The 19,477-nt window shown below is 32.4% G+C and overlaps 1 protein-coding gene across 1 annotated transcript; it reads right to left on the bottom strand.

Moving 5' to 3' along the window:
- Positions 1–447: 447 nt before the first annotated feature.
- On the bottom strand, positions 448–15,128 carry LOC137391097 (inositol polyphosphate multikinase-like). Its single transcript, XM_068077453.1, has 6 exons — positions 14,981–15,128; positions 14,032–14,239; positions 13,404–13,619; positions 8,930–9,102; positions 4,719–4,797; positions 448–1,675 (listed from the first exon to the last, which is right to left on the bottom strand). The coding sequence occupies exons 1-6, from the start codon at positions 14,981–14,983 to the stop codon at positions 1,338–1,340; spliced, it is 1,017 nt and encodes a 338-aa protein (XP_067933554.1). The 5' UTR covers positions 14,984–15,128; the 3' UTR covers positions 448–1,337.
- Positions 15,129–19,477: the final 4,349 nt, after the last annotated feature.

The raw sequence follows: 19,477 nt of genomic DNA, 5'->3' as shown, positions 1-19,477 counted from the left end.
AAAGAAGAGAAAACAGCAGTTTGATGTAACAAAGTCACAGTGGAATCATGAGCATGAATACACAAAATGTCTGATAGCAGGAATTTACTATAAAGTTAAGCTTAAGGGTGTGTTACTGAGGTCCCCAACTGTCTGTATTTATGTAAATGACTTGGCTAAAATACGAAGCTTAAAATGACATTTGTCCATATATAGCTTAAAATGAATATGTCCATAGCATGTTATCACAAACCATGGAATAAATTTGACTAATTAAAGAAAGCTTGCCAAGGTTTCAAAGTCATCTTCTCTCACATTCAATTGTTAAAATGTGGGAACCGAAAGAGTTGTGTTCTTTTCCTCAAGTTGTTCAGATGACAAGATCTAGCTAAAATATCTTATAACCTGCCAGTTTGTATTTATATTTACTGCTAGAAATTTTACAACGCAACCAAACATAATTTCGAACCTTTGGTTGTAAGCTCAAAAATCCTTAAAACAATACAAACAGTTGGAGAACCCTATTACCATACCCTTCTTGCTAATATAACATTGAAATGGAAGATATCACAACATGCTAATGTAAAACTCATAGCGTGTAACATAATAATACCATAGTTATAAATACTATAGTTATAAATACTATAGTTATAACTAGTTGATAACTATGACAGCACTGCTGTATTAGAATATAAAATTACCCCAAACAGTGAATAACACTAATTTCAATAAATGTCAACAAAAATTAAAATCAAGTGTCCTAAGTGTAGATATAATATGAAGATATAAAAATTAAAATATATTAGATTGCTTACAAATATCACAAATAGAAAATTAGAGACAGAGATACTCCAGTCATGTGCTGCCAAAACTGGAATACTATCTACTGAACAATAATTCCTACCAAGAGCTGAAATGTCGCAACGAAAGCTAAGCAATGAGAACAAGTTGACCTAGAAGCCTCTGTGACAGCTGTTGTCAACCGTTGTCAACCACTGCTGACACAGTGGCAGACCTACTAACACATAATTGGCCGAATCAATAGACACAGTGCATGCACGATACAGTAACAACAGACATTGCAATAGACACAAGGACACAATCGGTACTTTAGAAAGACACACCATGACCTCTGGTGCACTATGAAAAACCAAGGAACATTTGCCGTGCGACCCAACTACCGGCCAGAGAAAAACGACACTATCTGAACTGTTCTCTATTGTTAGATCTGTTCTCTACACTACACAGCAAGGTGCCTTTTCGCTGTTAATTGAAAACTAAAAATGTTAACTTCCAATTGAGCACACTTAGAGTGAAATAAAAATATGACATAAATCTGTGGCATTCGCTATAGACCACTAAGATATGTTAAACAGCTCGGAGAGAGCAGTAAAATACTTGATGACGCTGCTGAGGCCTTCGATGTAGTTGCTGTCGAGAGAGTCTGTTTCCCAGACATGAACAAAATCTATCAGCTTAACCTGCAGCATGTCCCTGAAAGCACTTTTACCATGTTGCAGGCACGAATTCAGCTTTTGTTCGTCTGTTTCGAAAGCGATGAGAACACCTGAGCCTCGGAAGGACAGTGTTCGTTGGCTAGCAAACCAGTCAGCAAATTCTTGCAAGTCAGCGAGTATGAGCTCAAGAAGAACAGACCTGGCACCGGCGACGACTCCAGCAAATATTTCATACAATCCTACAAACAGAATTGCCAGGCAATAGATTCCGCTGTCTCATATTGCTGTCCCCAAAAGTAGGGTTATTAATTAGGTCAAGGTCACAGAATCCAGGCTGATAATAAAAATAGATGATGATCCAGATTACCAAATAAAGATCACAAAGGTTATATAGCAAAACAGTCTGTTATCATGTTAAACTAAAGTTGCTGCCTTTTAATGGCATTTGATCAAAATTAAAAATACATATACACCTAAAAACTCATTAAATATACAATTATAAAGCCATGCCTTAACTTACCTTTAAATATAGGTTTTGTGACATAAAGCTTGAGCATATATTTGCCTCATCATACAAAAAAATTCCCAACATACATACATCAAAAGCTTTCGAAATACTACAGTTTTGTAAATTAGTAGATTAGACAATCGGCTCTCCTTCACATAATTTGGTCCTATATCACTCGAATAATATAAAATACATACCTTCATTTTTAACTTAAAAACCATGGATCACAAAGAGACTAATGTAAGAGGTGGTAAAAAAGACAATACCTTTTTGAAATAAAACAGCAAAAATTGAAAAACAACCGCAAAAATTTTTTCAATTCACCATTTCAAAAAATCTCCGAGTCATGTAATAATTAAAGTGGAAAAGGGTAAAACTGATAAGAGATGAATCATATAACAAACGAATGTAGAGATAATAAGGCCGTAATAATTAATAGTTAAATTAAAATATAACAACAAAAACATAAAACGGAGATGGTAGTTTAGAGTTCTTGAAGTCTATGTTTAGCTACACCCTACCCGCCTCCTTCACTGCAAAGACTTTATCCCTTTTTGCATGTTTTAAATTAATGTCGGGGGCAACCTAATAAAAACTCTCTGTTCATTATTACTTTATTTAGTGGCTTGTATAAAAAAACTAAATAAATAAACAAATTATTTTAAAAGATAATTATATATAAGTAATTTTTCAAATAGTTTTGTATAAAGCATTTGTTTTAATGCTACACGTGCAAATAATTACCTTAGCTAATGTTGTTGAGTTTTTGAGCTGCAGAATAAATTAAACGAAACATGATTTATGTTTATATAAATATTTGCTCCAAGTGACTATGGTTTCAACATATGAAGCAAATTTTGGAATGGATTATGGTAACTTTATATGTTAAGTTTTATTGCATAGTGAGAAGTACAGAGTTGGTATTAAAAACAGACTCCGTTTAAGCAAGACTACTACATAAAAGCTTAACTAGGGGTCATAGGTCACCATCATGAGCCTTATCACAGAGCTGATCTGCCTTTGTACTACTTAGAAAGTGCAGAATGTACAAAAATGGCAGTGCAGTTTCATAATATATAGAAAATAATAGATTATCACTCAATCAGTTGATTATTAAATAATATACTTATATTATTAGAGTTCTATGCTCAGTAGGAGATCTATGAACCAGAATGAGCAGATTTAAGAGAAACACCCCCATGTTATATTATTATTATATTGACAGTGCGCTGTGTAGATATGGTTGTGATGATTCTTATCATCTGAAAACATTTACGGTAGTAGTTACAGCTGTGACTAAACTTTCTCTCAGATTTCAGTAAACTCTATGACTTCAGCCAAATTGTTATTTTTGTTGCATTAAAAATTGAAAAAGTCAGCTGTTGTTGAAACTTCGACTAGCTTAAGCATGTATCAAGTTAAAAATAAAATTTATGCTAAACCAGTAGCAGAAATCCTACAGCACACTTGCAGTATTACTGCAAGTGTGCTGTAAGGGTTTTAAGTACTTTAAGTATTTTTAAGTACTTTTTAAGTACTTAAGTTTTAAGTACTTTTAAGTACTTTAAGGGTTCTGCAGTATTACTGCAGAACCCTTAAAGTACTCTTGAAAAACCCTAATCGTAGGCGTGCCATAGCCTTGTGGCACCTTTACAGTACCCTCGCAGCACCCTTGCAGTAAGTAATCTTGCAATAGCCTTACATTATCTACAGTACACCTTCATTACCCGCAGGGCTCTGACTGACATCACATTGAATACTTATACATGAGCAAATGTAGCGGTTTATAGTTTTGAGTGCGACTACACTTTCAAATTTTAAAATGAACTATCAATATAGATTTTGTTCAAAATCACTTACTCCAAACGTACACAGAAGTAATTACATATAAGTAAATTGAAATAATTGATGAATCATTTCAAGAATAGGTATTGATATCAAAGGTCATATATCAGTTTGATATTAAATTATTTATAAACAGCTAATCCCAATGCTTATTTTAAAAAAAGTAAGACTATGACTAGGTCAAGGTAAAAGCACAAGAAACATGAGTTTGCTAGGTTACCAGTTGCTAGGTTACCAAAACCTAGTCAGTCTCAAACAAGCCTACAATTTATGAGAAGTTCCACAGAGGCCATGGAACTCTCCTCTCAAACTGCTCGACTCATTGCTATTTGTGCAAGTCATCACCGATTGTACTATTTTTAAATTCGCAGACCGACAGCAGATTCAGAGTGGTACATTCTTGTAGGGCAGATAACCCTTAACTTATTGTTGTATGCCTTAACAGAACCCAGAAGAGCCACTAATGTCCTTTTAATATGGGAGTTAAGTATACTGGCATGAAAGTCTACCCTCTGCGGCGGTTAATGTCTGTGTTAATGGATGTCTACAGCATAAACTTGTGTTGGCTAAATCAAGCTGAGCATATAATTTCCATCCAAATTAAGCACGACAAATCAGAGTAGGAAGATGGTGCACCCAGTTCTAATTCATGAATAAAAAGTGTTTTTGAGACAATGGTTGAAAATACGGAATTTATGAAGCTGTGTAAAGACAAGCGAAGCACTGTGCGTAGGCTGTGTGTAGGCTTTAACAGATACAATCAAACACTCCTGTAGGCATAGCAATCCTATAATAAACATCAATTTACGTAAGAGTAGGAGACGCATGAAGAAGAACAATGACACTGTAGATCTCTATCAATGCTCAGACCTTAGCCTCAGTCAATAATTCAAAATCATTCAAGCATTTTGCGAGCAGAGAAATCATACCTGAATGTAGTAGATCATGTGGATTATAGGTACGGAGGTCCAGCTTGAAGGTTTCTTCTCCAGTTTTGATAGAATAGTACTGCAGAATACAGACGAGTCCGAGTAGCTAGTACTTCACCATGATGTATTGAAGTAATAACTACTGTAGGAATATATGTATACAAACACTACAGTATACAAAAGAACGATGCATACGGATACGAGTAATATTATATTACAGGATACATACAGATACGAGTAATATTATATTACAGGATACATACAGATAAGAGTAATATTGTATTACAGGATACATACAGATACGAGTAATATTATATTACAGGATACATACAGATATGAGTAATATTATATTACAGGGTACATACAGATACGAGTAATATTATATTACAGGATACATACAGATATGAGTAATATTATATTATAAGATACATACAGATACGAGTAATATTGTATTATATAATACATACAGATATGAGTAATATTATATTATAGGATACATACAGATACGAGAAATATTATATTACAGGATACATACAGATATGAGTAATATTATATTACAGGGTACATACAGATACGAGTAATATTATATTACAGGATACATACAGATATGAGTAATATTATATTATAGGATACATACAGATACGAGTAATATTAAATTACAGGATACATACAGATATGAGTAATATTATATTACAGGGTACATACAGATACGAGTAATATTATATTATAGGATACATACAGATACGAGTAATATTATATTACAGGATACATACAGATATGAGTAATATTATATTACAGGATACATACAGATACGAGTAATATTGTATTGCAGGATACATACAGATACGAGTAATATTATATTATAAGATACATACAGATACGAGTAATATCGTATTATATAATACATACAGATACAAGTAATATTATATTATAGGATACATACAGATACGAGTAATATTATATTATAAGATACATACAGATACGAGTAATATTGTATTATATAATACATACAGATATGAGTAATATTATATTATAGGATACATACAGATACGAGTAATATTATATTACAGGATACATACAGATATGAGTAATATTATATTACAGGGTACATACAGATACGAGTAATATTATATTACAGGATACATACAGATATGAGTAATATTATATTACAGGATACATACAGATACGAGTAATATTATATTACAGGATACATACAGATACGAGTAATATTATATTACAGGATACATACAGATATGAGTAATATTGTATTACAGGATACATACAGATATGAGTAATGTTGTATTACACTAAACATACAGATATGAGTAATGTTGTATTACAGTAAACATACAGATACGAGTAATATTATATTACAGGATACATACAGATATGAGTAATATTATATTATAGGATACATACAGATACGAGTAATATTGTATTATATAATACATACAGATATGAGTAATATTATATTATAGGATACATACAGATACGAGTAATATTATATTACAGGATACATACAGATATGAGTAATATTATATTACAGGGTACATACAGATACGAGTAATATTATATTACAGGATACATACAGATATGAGTAATATTATATTACAGGATACATACAGATACGAGTAATATTATATTACAGGATACATACAGATACGAGTAATATTATATTACAGGATACATACAGATATGAGTAATATTGTATTACAGGATACATACAGATATGAGTAATGTTGTATTACACTAAACATACAGATATGAGTAATGTTGTATTACAGTAAACATACAGATACGAGTAATATTATATTACAGGATACATACAGATACGAGTAATATTATATTATAGGATACATACAGATACGAGTAATATTAAATTACAGGATACATACAGATATGAGTAATATTATATTACAGGGTACATACAGATACGAGTAATATTATATTACAGGATACATACAGATATGAGTAATATTATATTATAGGATACATACAGATACGAGTAATATTAAATTACAGGATACATACAGATATGAGTAATATTATATTACAGGGTACATACAGATACGAGTAATATTATATTATAGGGTACATACAGATACGAGTAATATTAAATTACAGGACACATACAGATATGAGTAATATTATATTACAGGGTACATACAGATATAAGTAATATTATATTACAGGATACATACAGATACGAGTAATATTATATTACAGGATACATACAGATATAAGTAATATTATATTATAGGATACATACAGATACGAGTAATATTATATTACAGGATACATACAGATATAAGTAATATTATATTACAGGATACATACAGATACGAGTAATATTATATTACAGGATACATACAGATATAAGTAATATTATATTACAGGATACATACAGATACGAGTAATATTATATTACAGGATACATACAGATATGAGTAATATTGTATTACAGGATACATACAGATACGAGTAATATTATATTACAGGATACATACAGATACGAGTAATATTATATTACAGGATACATACAGATATGAGTAATATTGTATTACAGGATACATACAGATACGGGTAATATTATATTACAGGATACATACAGATACGAGTAATATTATATTACAGGATACATACAGATATGAGTAATATTGTATTACAGGATACATACAGATGAGTAATGTTGTATTACACTAAACATACAGATATGAGTAATGTTGTATTACAGTAAACATACAGATACAGGATAGAATCTCTGCGTAACTTGAGTACAGCTTTTTCAAAAGCTTTCAAAGGACTCTAACTCAATCAAAGACCTTTCATATGATTTGAAACTGAATTATTTAGTGAGTTCTACTATATAAATCAATTAATCACTGTCCTTTGACAGCTTTCACTACTAATACTGAAAGAAAATGTCAAGAATTTCAAGAGTTCATGAACATACTACTACATTGTAAATTATCTAATGATCCAACACCTCATGAATTCGTGCGCATAAAGTTAAACGCTGCAACAGATAATCATGTAATGAGACAGGCCATCTACTTAATCTAATCAAGAGTTTGTGTAAGGGGGATCCTGTGATAGCCCCCCCTCACATGGTTAAACTTTCTGAATGGCAATTCCTATTGTTTCCTTTTAGCACACATTGGAGAATGCAATGATGAGCAATTCATCGAATGTTAAATTTTATCTTCCCGATTGTTTCTGCTCAATCTAACATGAGCGTCAGTAAATATTTATGGTCTGCTTGGCAACAACAGCTTTCATCTAATGAGCAAATATTCGATGAACTCCCGACCATAAAACCAAAAGCAACAATACTTAGGCTAATGAGGAGTAATGTATGTACTCTAGAATACCATCGCTAGAGGGCAAGGGACAGAAGGTCAGCGGAGATGGTTGTTAATAACCGGCTTTATCTAAAGGTGACTGACTGTCTTTCATCTGGAGCAGCGATGTTTAGCATTACACTACATGACAGCACTACTAATAAAACTACCATATTCAGACATGCACCTTATGAAAACTATATCAAATAACTGAAAACCAAAGATTTTGGACGCAAACTAGTTTGAAATTCCTGAAACCCTTTACTATGATATATACATAGAATAAAAGGACGATGTCAATAACGACCCATATTAAAGCTTTTTCATTTCAAAAACTCATGAATAGACAATATATAAGTGCTTTTTAAAGACAAAGTGCTAAAATATCCTGAAAATTGCAACACCTAGCGAATAACCCATGACATTTAATGATATTGCTACAGCAGCGTCGTTGACAACAAACAACCCGAGTATAAACTTAATGACCTTGACCTGGCTGTCTTATCTGTCCAGGCCTCTCTCTGACTAACAAACACCAAGTAAACTCTGTCACACCTGCCCATAATCTGGCTGTTTAACAAATACCAAACGAATTCTGCCTCATCTGCCTCTTGTATATAAGCTACACACATAAAATCTCATCTTCTGGTAAGAGCGGTTTGAACAGCCTAGACATTTGACAATCGGTGTATCAATTTTCTTTGAAGTCAAATTACCGGTTGCTTGCTCAGCAACAAGCCTCGTAGATACTTTTAACACCAACTCTAAGAACATCTACATTATATCTCTGAAAAATTGCCTCATCAGGTATTAAGTGTTTTTCTAAACTAAATCAGATCAAGTTGTGTAGAGGAGAAAGAGTCAACTCACTTTAGCACCGACAACTTGGAAGCATATCTCGCTGAGATACTTGCACCTGCTCTTTTGTCGGTTGATTTTCGCTTCTGACGCATAAGGTTCCCAAGCCTGTGCTCCTATCTTGATGTCCATAACATGCGACCGGAGGAAGCTGTGAGTTGCATCAACCATCTTTATGTAAACAACTAAAAGGGAACCGTTGCTGCTTCCTGACATTTATGTCCATGAAGCAGTTCAATGAATGTATCATTAGTTTTCCAAAGTGAATAACAATTTTTCAAATTAAGTTTGTTTTGCGAATCACTGATCAAATAAAAGTAAAATTTAGAGTTAATTTGGTGGTGTAAAATGATTTTCAAGCAACTCATGTTTCATATACCTATAACATCTGTCAGCACTGCAAATTGAACACAAAACTGCTCAGTTGAAGAAGCAAGTACATGAGTCGGAGCTACTGCTCTACGTTCATGCACAAGACCCTTCATCTTCATGCTTTCCTTGCAAAGTTCACAATGTACTAGCAAATTGTTAGTCATAAGTTTACAGTGTACTGGTATATTGTAAGTAATAAGTTTACAGTGTACTAGTATATTGTAAGTAATAAGTTTACAGGTACTAGTATATTGTAAGTAATAAGTTTACAGTGTACTGGTATATTGTAAGTAATAAGTTTACAGTGTACTGGTATATTGTAAGTAATAAGTTTACAGTGTACTAGTATATTGTAAGTAATAAGTTTACAGTGTACTAGTATATTGTAAGTAATAAGTTTACAGTGTACTGGTATATTGTAAGTAATAAGTTTACAGTGTACTGGTATATTGTAAGTAATAAGTTTACAGTGTACTGGTATATTGTAAGTAATAAGTTTACAGTGTACTGGTATATTGTAAGTAATAAGTTTACAGTGTACTAGTATATTGTAAGTAATAAGTTTACAGTGTACTAGTATATTGTAAGTAATAAGTTTACAGTGTACTTGTATATTGTAAGTAATAAGTTTACAGTGTACTAGTATATTGTAAGTAATAAGTTTACAGTGTACTAGTATATTGTAAGTAATAAGTTTACAGTGTACTTGTATATTGTAAGTAATAAGTTTACAGTGTACTGGTATATTGTAAGTAATAAGTTTACAGTGTACTAGTATATTGTAAGTAATAAGTTTACAGTGTACTAGTATATTGTAAGTAATAAGTTTACAGTGTACTTGTATATTGTAAGTAATAAGTTTACAGTGTACTTGTATATTGTAAGTAATAAGTTTACAGTGTACTTGTATATTGTAAGTAATAAGTTTACAGTGTACTAGTATATTGTAAGTAATAAGTTTACAGTGTACTAGTATATTGTAAGTAATAAGTTTACAGTGTACTTGTATATTGTAAGTAATAAGTTTACAGTGTACTTGTATATTGTAAGTAATAAGTTTACAGTGTACTAGTGTATTGTAAGTAATAAGTTTACAGTGTACTGGTATATTGTAAGTAATAAGTTTACAGTGTACTAGTATATTGTAAGTAATAAGTTTACAGTGTACTAGTATATTGTAAGTAATAAGTTTACAGTGTACTTGTATATTGTAAGTAATAAGTTTACAGTGTACTTGTATATTGTAAGTAATAAGTTTACAGTGTACTGGTATATTGTAAGTAATAAGTTTACAGTGTACTGGTATATTGTAAGTAATAAGTTTACAGTGTACTAGTATATTGTAAGTAATAAGTTTACAGTGTACTAGTATATTGTAAATAATAAGTTTACAGTGTACTGGTATATTGTAAGTAATAAGTTTACAGTGTACTAGTATATTGTAAGTAATAAGTTTACAGTGTACTTGTATATTGTAAGTAATAAGTTTACAGTGTACTTGTATATTGTAAGTAATAAGTTTACAGTGTACTAGTATATTGTAAGTAATAAGTTTACAGTGTACTGGTATATTGTAAGTAATAAGTTTACAGTGTACTAGTATATTGTAAGTAATAAGTTTACAGTGTACTAGTATATTGTAAATAATAAGTTTACAGTGTACTGGTATATTGTAAGTAATAAGTTTACATGTACTAGTATATTGTAAGTAATAAGTTTACAGTGTACTTGTATATTGTAAGTAATAAGTTTACAGTGTACTGGTATATTGTAAGTAATAAGTTTACAGTGTACTTGTATATTGTAAGTAATAAGTTTACAGTGTACTGGTATATTGTAAGTAATAAGTTTACAGTGTACTAGTATATTGTAAGTAATAAGTTTACAGTGTACTTGTATATTGTAAGTAATAAGTTTACAGTGTACTGGTATATTGTAAGTAATAAGTTTACAGTGTACTAGTATATTGTAAGTAATAAGTTTACAGTGTACTTGTATATTGTAAGTAATAAGTTTACAGTGTACTAGTATATTGTAAGTAATAAGTTTACAGTGTACTGGTATATTGTAAGTAATAAGTTTACAGTGTACTAGTATATTGTAAGTAATAAGTTTACAGTGTACTTGTATATTGTAAGTAATAAGTTTACAGTGTACTAGTATATTGTAAGTAATAAGTTTACAGTGTACTAGTATATTGTAAGTAATAAGTTTACAGTGTACTAGTATATTGTAAGTAATAAGTTTACAGTGTACTTGTATATTGTAAGTAATAAGTTTACAGTGTACTGGTATATTGTAAGTAATAAGTTTACAGTGTACTTGTATATTGTAAGTAATAAGTTTACAGTGTACTGGTATATTGTAAGTAATAAGTTTACAGTGTACTAGTATATTGTAAGTAATAAGTTTACAGTGTACTGGTATATTGTAAGTAATAAGTTTACAGTGTACTGGTATATTGTAAGTAATAAGTTTACAGTGTACTTGTATATTGTAAGTAATAAGTTTACAGTGTACTAGTATATTGTAAGTAATAAGTTTACAGTGTACTAGTATATTGTAAGTAATAAGTTTACAGTGTACTGGTATATTGTAAGTAATAAGTTTACAGTGTACTAGTATATTGTAAGTAATAAGTTTACAGTGTACTAGTATATTGTAAGTAATAAGTTTATAGTGTACTTGTATATTGTAAGTAATAAGTTTACAGTGTACTGGTATATTGTAAGTAATAAGTTCACAGTGTACTAGTATATTGTAAGTAATAAGTTTACAGTGTACTGGTGTATTGTAAGTAATAAGTTTACAGTGTACTAGTATATTGTAAGTAATAAGTTTACAGTGTACTAGTATATTGTAAGTAATAAGTTTACAGTGTACTGGTATATTGTAAGTAATAAGTTTACAGTGTACTGGTATATTGTAAGTAATAAGTTTACAGTGTACTGGTATATTGTAAGTAATAAGTTTACAGTGTACTGGTATATTGTAAGTAATAAGTTTACAGTGTACTAGTATATTGTAAGTAATAAATTTACAGAGTACTGGTATATTGTAACTGGGAAAATCAGTCTGGTTATCAAATAAAATTGTTTCTATGAATACATCTGACAACAATACATAGTTTTAAATAGTTGTCAGAAGAGGAAAGCAAACCAAATGACAAGTATTATATCATGCTGATACTACAAAGAGAAAAGGGTGTGTCTAATCACATTTCAGGATGGGTTATCTGTAATTGATGTCTTATAATTGACTGGCAGAGGTTTCCATGACAACCAGTTTACATAATCTTTTAAAGCAAATGAATACCTACTGTAGGTATGTAAATTGGTTTTTGACGTCGTTAAAACTTCTTTTCCTCAAAACCGTTGCAGTTAGGTTTAAAGAGAAGATAGTAGGTTAACAGTGTCCATACAAGGAATATATGACTGTGCATGGATTAACCATTGTCTAATGTAAATCAACGAACGCTGTCTTAATTTAAAACTTTCAAAAGTCGTCATTTAAAAGTGACGTTTAAGTTAGGAGGTGGAGCATCCCGTCAAACTAATGACATTTAATTAATTATTTGAATTGTTTTAATTAAATTTTATAAATTCTATCAATAGATGGCTGCAGTTATGGCCTAGAATCAGTGTTGCTCAATAGTAGTCCCAGTAAATATTCATATAAGCCAACAAGTTTCAATCTTGTTTGAGAGAGCCTTCAGTTAGTAATGGTTTTACCAGCAATAATAAACACACAATTGTTTGGTACAAAACATGCAGTTGACTGATGTTTGCTATAGGCCTTCCAGTGCCATATCCTGATCATTGTTTACTGCCCTTGACACCAAATAACAAGTGCCCATCCTTCAACCAGTTGAAAATAATTAAACTAACCATGCCAGCATTTACTACAGTGAGTTGATCATACTCAATACAAAAAACAAATTCAATCCTAACTTGTGTATATAATTACAACACACCACTTCCTGTGTGCAGTGAGCATTCACGTCTGTGAATTTTTACAAAGAACATTATGAATGCTTTGTGAACATTGTAAAAAAATTGCATCTTGTATGCACCCGTTGACATGACATGCCTATACACACAGTTGACTCACTTACCATCTGGATGCTCTGGTAAAGAGACGAAGCCTTTAAAAACTGGAGTAAACCTCTTTAGTTTCCGAAAAATATCTGGCTCATATGAGGCAACATCAAAATAGGGATTTGGAGTTGTTCCTCCATTAACAATATCGTAGAAGTATCTTTCTCGCTGGCCCTTTGATGAGGTTGTCATGACAGGCTTTAGTATGGTACCATCCCCGCAGTCAAGAATGCCTATGATGTCAGCAGTAAAGACCAATTTAGCAATTCGCTCAGCTACAGACTTGGCAATAAGAACACAGTTTAAAAATTAGCATGTCTGTTGAAACTTGTTTAGAAATATTTGGGGTGGGTTTTTCTAGTTAAGCTGTTATCCATACATGTATTATAAACCATCAAGTTTCACTCCTTGTGAATTTACAAATGTACAAGACCATTTCCAATTAAACAGTCTTAAACCTTCTCAAGAAATCAGGCCATACAGGACAACTGTACCACGAGTATCCCACAAAGCAATAGTACTACTGGCCTCCCAGAGGACAATGTCTTTCCTTATACAGAATAATAATCAACACAGTGGTTATAGTGACACTTTAACAACAAGAAAATCCCTCTTTTTACAGTCCAGGCTTGTCACAATCCCTACCATATCCACAAGTATGCTTCCTGTCTCCAAACTTATGGCCTGCCAGCTGATGCTTCAGAGGCTGTAAACCAGGCGGCATAGGAGGGAGGTTATATGGGTCCTTGCTAAAAACCTCTATGTTTCCATTGTTGTCTTCAAGACCTTGTGATTCTTCTCCAAAACCATTACATATCACAGGCGATGAAAACTCCTCATTTCTCATAGTTCTCTATAAATGGTGCACATGAAAGAAATTACACATACATAAATTTTCCATGCTGCACAAAAACTCTTGAAAGGTAATTTGGAAGTGTGATCAACATACAAAGATGAACAAGGCAACGCAGTTTGATGTTTAAATAGAGGGATTGATTTTAATACATCAAAGCAGATAGACCTAGTTTATAAATATATAGCCATTCCAGTAACACTGACATTTGAAGTTTGTTTACCTTATCAAAGATATATGTGCTACTATAGAAATACAAAACTTAACTGTATGTGCTTATATAGTACAAATACTAGACGTCAAGGGATCCAGCTAAACTAGCTGAGCAGCAATAATGCTAGTCTCATTACAGCATTAAAACAACAAATAATGTAGAGATCGAATCATAATAATTGTTCAAAATCTTTTTTCTCAAACCAAACTAAATTAGCTGATGCAGATACCTTTCAGTTATTTTATAAATGCAGATGTATAAAACTATGTCGCCTGTGCAGTGTGCATTGATAGGCCAAACGAAATGTAATTCAGCTTTTTCCAGACTTTATCTGAATATGAACTAACCGATAAAACATAATCTCAATTGTGTTTACATCTCCTATGAATGTTGTGAAGGAGCAGGAGACTGACAATGATGAATCAACAGCAGTTACTGATACGTCAAAGTGTATTCAAAACAACCACGCTCTAGAATGTTATAATTAATAAAGTATGTTTTTAATATTTCATCGGTCTGACGCTTACCATGCTTACAAGTCCTTGGTTTCTTTAGCGTCACCTTTATCAAAATAATTGAGAAAAACTGGATACTGCAAAAGACCTGCACTATTTGTTAAAGAAAGAAATTTTTCAAGCTGAAATTCAAAATAATAAAATACATGGTACCACGACAAACTTCGTAATTTTCCAAACTAAACTGCAGACAGGATGACGCCTTCTTGCCAACGGGAACGGATCTGCCTGAATCAAGTAGTTTCACATTCGGCCTTGGCTCTAGCGCTAGCCCTCGAGCACATACAAACTAAATCTAATGTAACGCCCAACAAATGACGTCAGAAGAGCTAACTTAGTCAGAGCCATTGAATGTAAAAGTTATGCCACCAACAATTTACCAGCGCCATCTTAGTTTCACTTTGCGCAATGGTTTCATTTCATTGTTATAGATAGGCAATGGTATTTGCTAGCCAATAAAAAGCCATGTAAGTGAATATTGGCTAATAAGCTTGCATGACAGGCAATACTTGCTAACATATGATACCTCAGTTAACACGATGTAGTATCTTTGACTGCCTTATTGCCTCTGATCAAGCAAAAAAACACAAATCCATAAAAACTCTGAGTTGAGGTTTTTACACATGTACATACATGTATATTTGCAAATAGAATGCATACATACACACACGTATTCAAATGCAGTAAAATTAAATATGCTTTGTAATATGTTTGTAATATAATGTTTGTAATATGCTTTGTAATATGATTGTCACCATATTTTTTAACTCTGAAGTAACAAAAGAAGAGACTTTTGCTGCTGTCCTTGACTTACTTGGCTTCAGTACTTACCGCACTCAGGTGCCACTGTCGTGTAATCAACTAACCCTTCAAATTGTGTCTACTTTTTCCTTTCTTTCATAATCAGCAATCATTTTATAGTCATGTCATTGTCAGTGATCTTGTTGTCTATCTCCTATACGTATAGAACATACAGGCTGTAAGTCTTGTGCTCCAATAAACCCTCTTTTGACAGAGTTTAACAGTCCAACAAGACTTGATATTTATAGGTTGGTCTATTAGCTTAGATAAATTGTTCCAAAAAAAGATAGTCAATATTTTAGCCACCAAAAAACCTGATGATTATTTTGTTAGCAATATGTGAACGTTCATGAGAATGAAGCTTGCTTAAAACAATTTTACCGAAAACTAGTAGCGTGTCCGATAGTAGCGTGTCCGATATCACTGATCTGTAGCTTATGCATAGTCACACAAGCACATATTTTATTTTAAAGTTGTCCAAGGTCATGAAACAATTAAAATTGCTGTTGGAAATGTTTAAGTACTCATTTATCTGATTTCATCAATAATGATTTGACTGTAATTGCAAATGACTAATTAAAACCTGTAACTTCAGGTATGACAACCGAGTGAGGACATTTTATGACAAGTGTCTCAGTCTTGCATAGACTTATATGAAAGCACAGATTGACTAATCTTTTAACGAGATTATTTTTCATAGCATCAATTAGATATTACACAAATTCTAGATAAAATTCAATCTTTACAAACACCAGAAACACCAACTTGTTGAATAACCCTTGATTCAATATGATGATACTAAATGTGAGTTCATACAAATTGATATCTTACTTGGTTTGTCTTGCTCGAAAATTTTTGTCTCAAGTCTCACTTTCACCACTAATATGGTTTATTAGACCAAAATTTGCTATCCATTTTTGCTTACATTTTACAGAATGGGACAGCAAAAGAAAGTCATATTTGCTATCAACAATTTACTGAGTATATTATGTTTTCTATAGCGTACTAGTGTTCTGCAATTATATTCTGACAATTTTTATTTTCTGTTATTATGCCTCACGATAGCATCTTTATATTTAAGATGTTGCACATTAAAACACTTTATAAAAGTGTTTTGCATGCAGTCAATTACTGGTGTTTAATTTGGTAAAGCTCTTATTCACCAGCATGATAATAGTGGCTTAAATGATTGAAAAGCAGTTCCATTTTTCTTGTCACTATTGGTGTATTAATAATGCACACAGCTAAAATAAAGTGCTTGGAAGGATAGCGCAAAGTAGTTGCAAAAATTTGCTTTTAGATATGTAGTTTTTTTGTTAATTTCGTGTAAAAGCATGTTATTTGAAGTTAAAAAACATTTTCTTTCATAGTGCAGACGACTCCATATATCTCACTATGCGATATACTGTAGTGCAACGACTCCAGTATATCACACAGATTTTTACCAAGTTAATGCAGCACTCCCTTTCCACCCACACTGTCCTGAAGGATTGGAAAACTGCTACTGTCATATCCGTTTTAAAAAAGAAAAGTGGCAGACTCCTGGCATCTAACTACCACCCAATCTCTTTGACATGTGTTTTATCGAAAACCACAGAACACATAGTGGCATATTTCATTCATAACTTTCTAGACTCCATTTGATTTTTTCCACGATTGCCAACATGGTTTTCGCTCTAAAAGAAGCTGTGAAAGCCAGCTGATCCTTACAACACATGACTTTATTGACTCCTTTGATGCCGGTATCCAAACAGATGCAGTTATTTTTGATTTTTCCAAGGCCTTTGACAAAGTGCCCCATAACAAACTTATACTTGAACTCAGGCAAACCAAACTGGATAGCTCAATTATCGCCTGGGTAAAGAATTGATTAAAAGACCGTATGCAGATCATTTTTATCAATGAAACATACATGTACTCCGAACCATGTCCGGTCTCATCTGGTGTGCTCAAGAGATTGGTTTTAGGCTCCCTCCTTTTCCTGATTTTTAAAAATGATATGCCAACAGCCATAAATATCTCTAAACTCAGACTTTTTGCTGACTATGCTCTCCTATATTCACAGATTGAGCCAACTAATGACTGTGCAAACCTCCAATCAGACTTTGATTCTCTCATAGACTTGGCTGATAAATGGCAAATGGAATCTAAAATCACTAAATGTGGGACAACTTCTTTTGTAAGGTCCCAGGAAAGCCAGCTGACAGCTAACATTTGTCACTCACTTTAAATACCTTGTCATTATCATTGACAACAAACTCAATTTTAACCTCCACATAGAAAAGACCATAACTAAGTCTTTATCTACCCTATACATGCTGATGAGGTCCCTAAGAAGTTGCTCACCCAAAACAAAAACCCTTTTTTTAGAACCATCTGCCGTCCAGTTTTTGAGTATGTCTCAACTGTTCAGTCCCCATTTTTATCAAAGCACATCAACTCTCGAATCAGTGAATAGGAAAGCTTTTAGGTGAGCTTTAACCTTAACAAAAACGATATGATTTCTGACCTCATGTCTGAATTGTCATGGGTCACTTTTGCAGAGTGTCGAAGAATTTCTGACCAAAACCTTATAGTAGAGCAGAAGGGCATCAAAAAGTTGTCAAAAAAGTGATTTATTCCTTTTAAAGGTGGGCTATGTGATAAGAATGGCATGTAGATCAGAATTTTGAGCTGATTTCAGATATCTGGTTTCTACACCTCTCAGATTGTTCATCTTTGAGCAATATAATTAATATATTATTTTAATTAAATAAATGTCTGTAATGTTTTATGCGCTTCTACCAACAACGTGATAATGAAAATCGCATATAAATACTAAATAATTAGCAATAACCTAAGTTGGAATCGATTCTAATAACACTAAAATATTTATTATTCAAATATTAGAACTTTATTATGTAATATTATGTATTTCCAGTTTGGTTGATATTGTGGCAGTTTTACAGTTTGTCCTTGTTATTCCTCACCTCCTATATCATTACAGATCTTCAAAACAAAATTGAAAGCATTTTTAAAGACTGAGACCATGTACGAGTATATATAATATTTTAGTATACATATATTCATCATTAATGCTTATCATGTTGAATACTTGTGTACTTTATTATGCAAGTGAAATCGCAATTAGTCAGTCTTTTATACGGTGTGACACATATGTATTCTAATCAAACATGAAGTACACCTCTGGTTACAAAACCACTCAAATACAAAGCTTCTAATTCACAGTCATCTGAGTCTTCTGCATCACTACTTTCATCTCCATCCTCTTTATTTCTATTGCTACAGCAGCTGCATCTGCAAGTGTCCGTACACTTGAGATCTGTATTGTTGCACCAACAGGGATGAGACTGACATTCAGTTTTGCATCGACAAAACATGTCCATGAGCACATCAGGAGGCGCTGGTTGTTGTGTCATCCATCTAGCTTTAAGCTTTCCATCTTCCATAAACCATCCATGCTGCTGGGGGATGGGCCATTGATGATGATTTGCTTGGCTCTTCTCCATATCGCGACCTGATAGACAGCTCTAAATATATGGAGAATTAACTCATCTAGTGTGGGTGATAGGTTTGATTGTGATGTGCGAGACGGTGAGCAGAAGATCTTATACCGTGCTTCATTGATGGAATTTGTCTCTTCACCATATAATCTGCATATGAATGTCTCAATAGATTCTCTTATTGCACCATCAACTTCAAAATCTG

The sequence above is a fragment of the Watersipora subatra genome, chromosome 3 (assembly GCF_963576615.1).
Source record: "Watersipora subatra chromosome 3, tzWatSuba1.1, whole genome shotgun sequence".
Classification (NCBI taxonomy): domain Eukaryota; kingdom Metazoa; phylum Bryozoa; class Gymnolaemata; order Cheilostomatida; family Watersiporidae; genus Watersipora; species Watersipora subatra.
The sequence above is the reverse complement of the archived record's forward strand: the minus strand, read 5'-3'. Positions and strand labels throughout refer to the sequence as shown.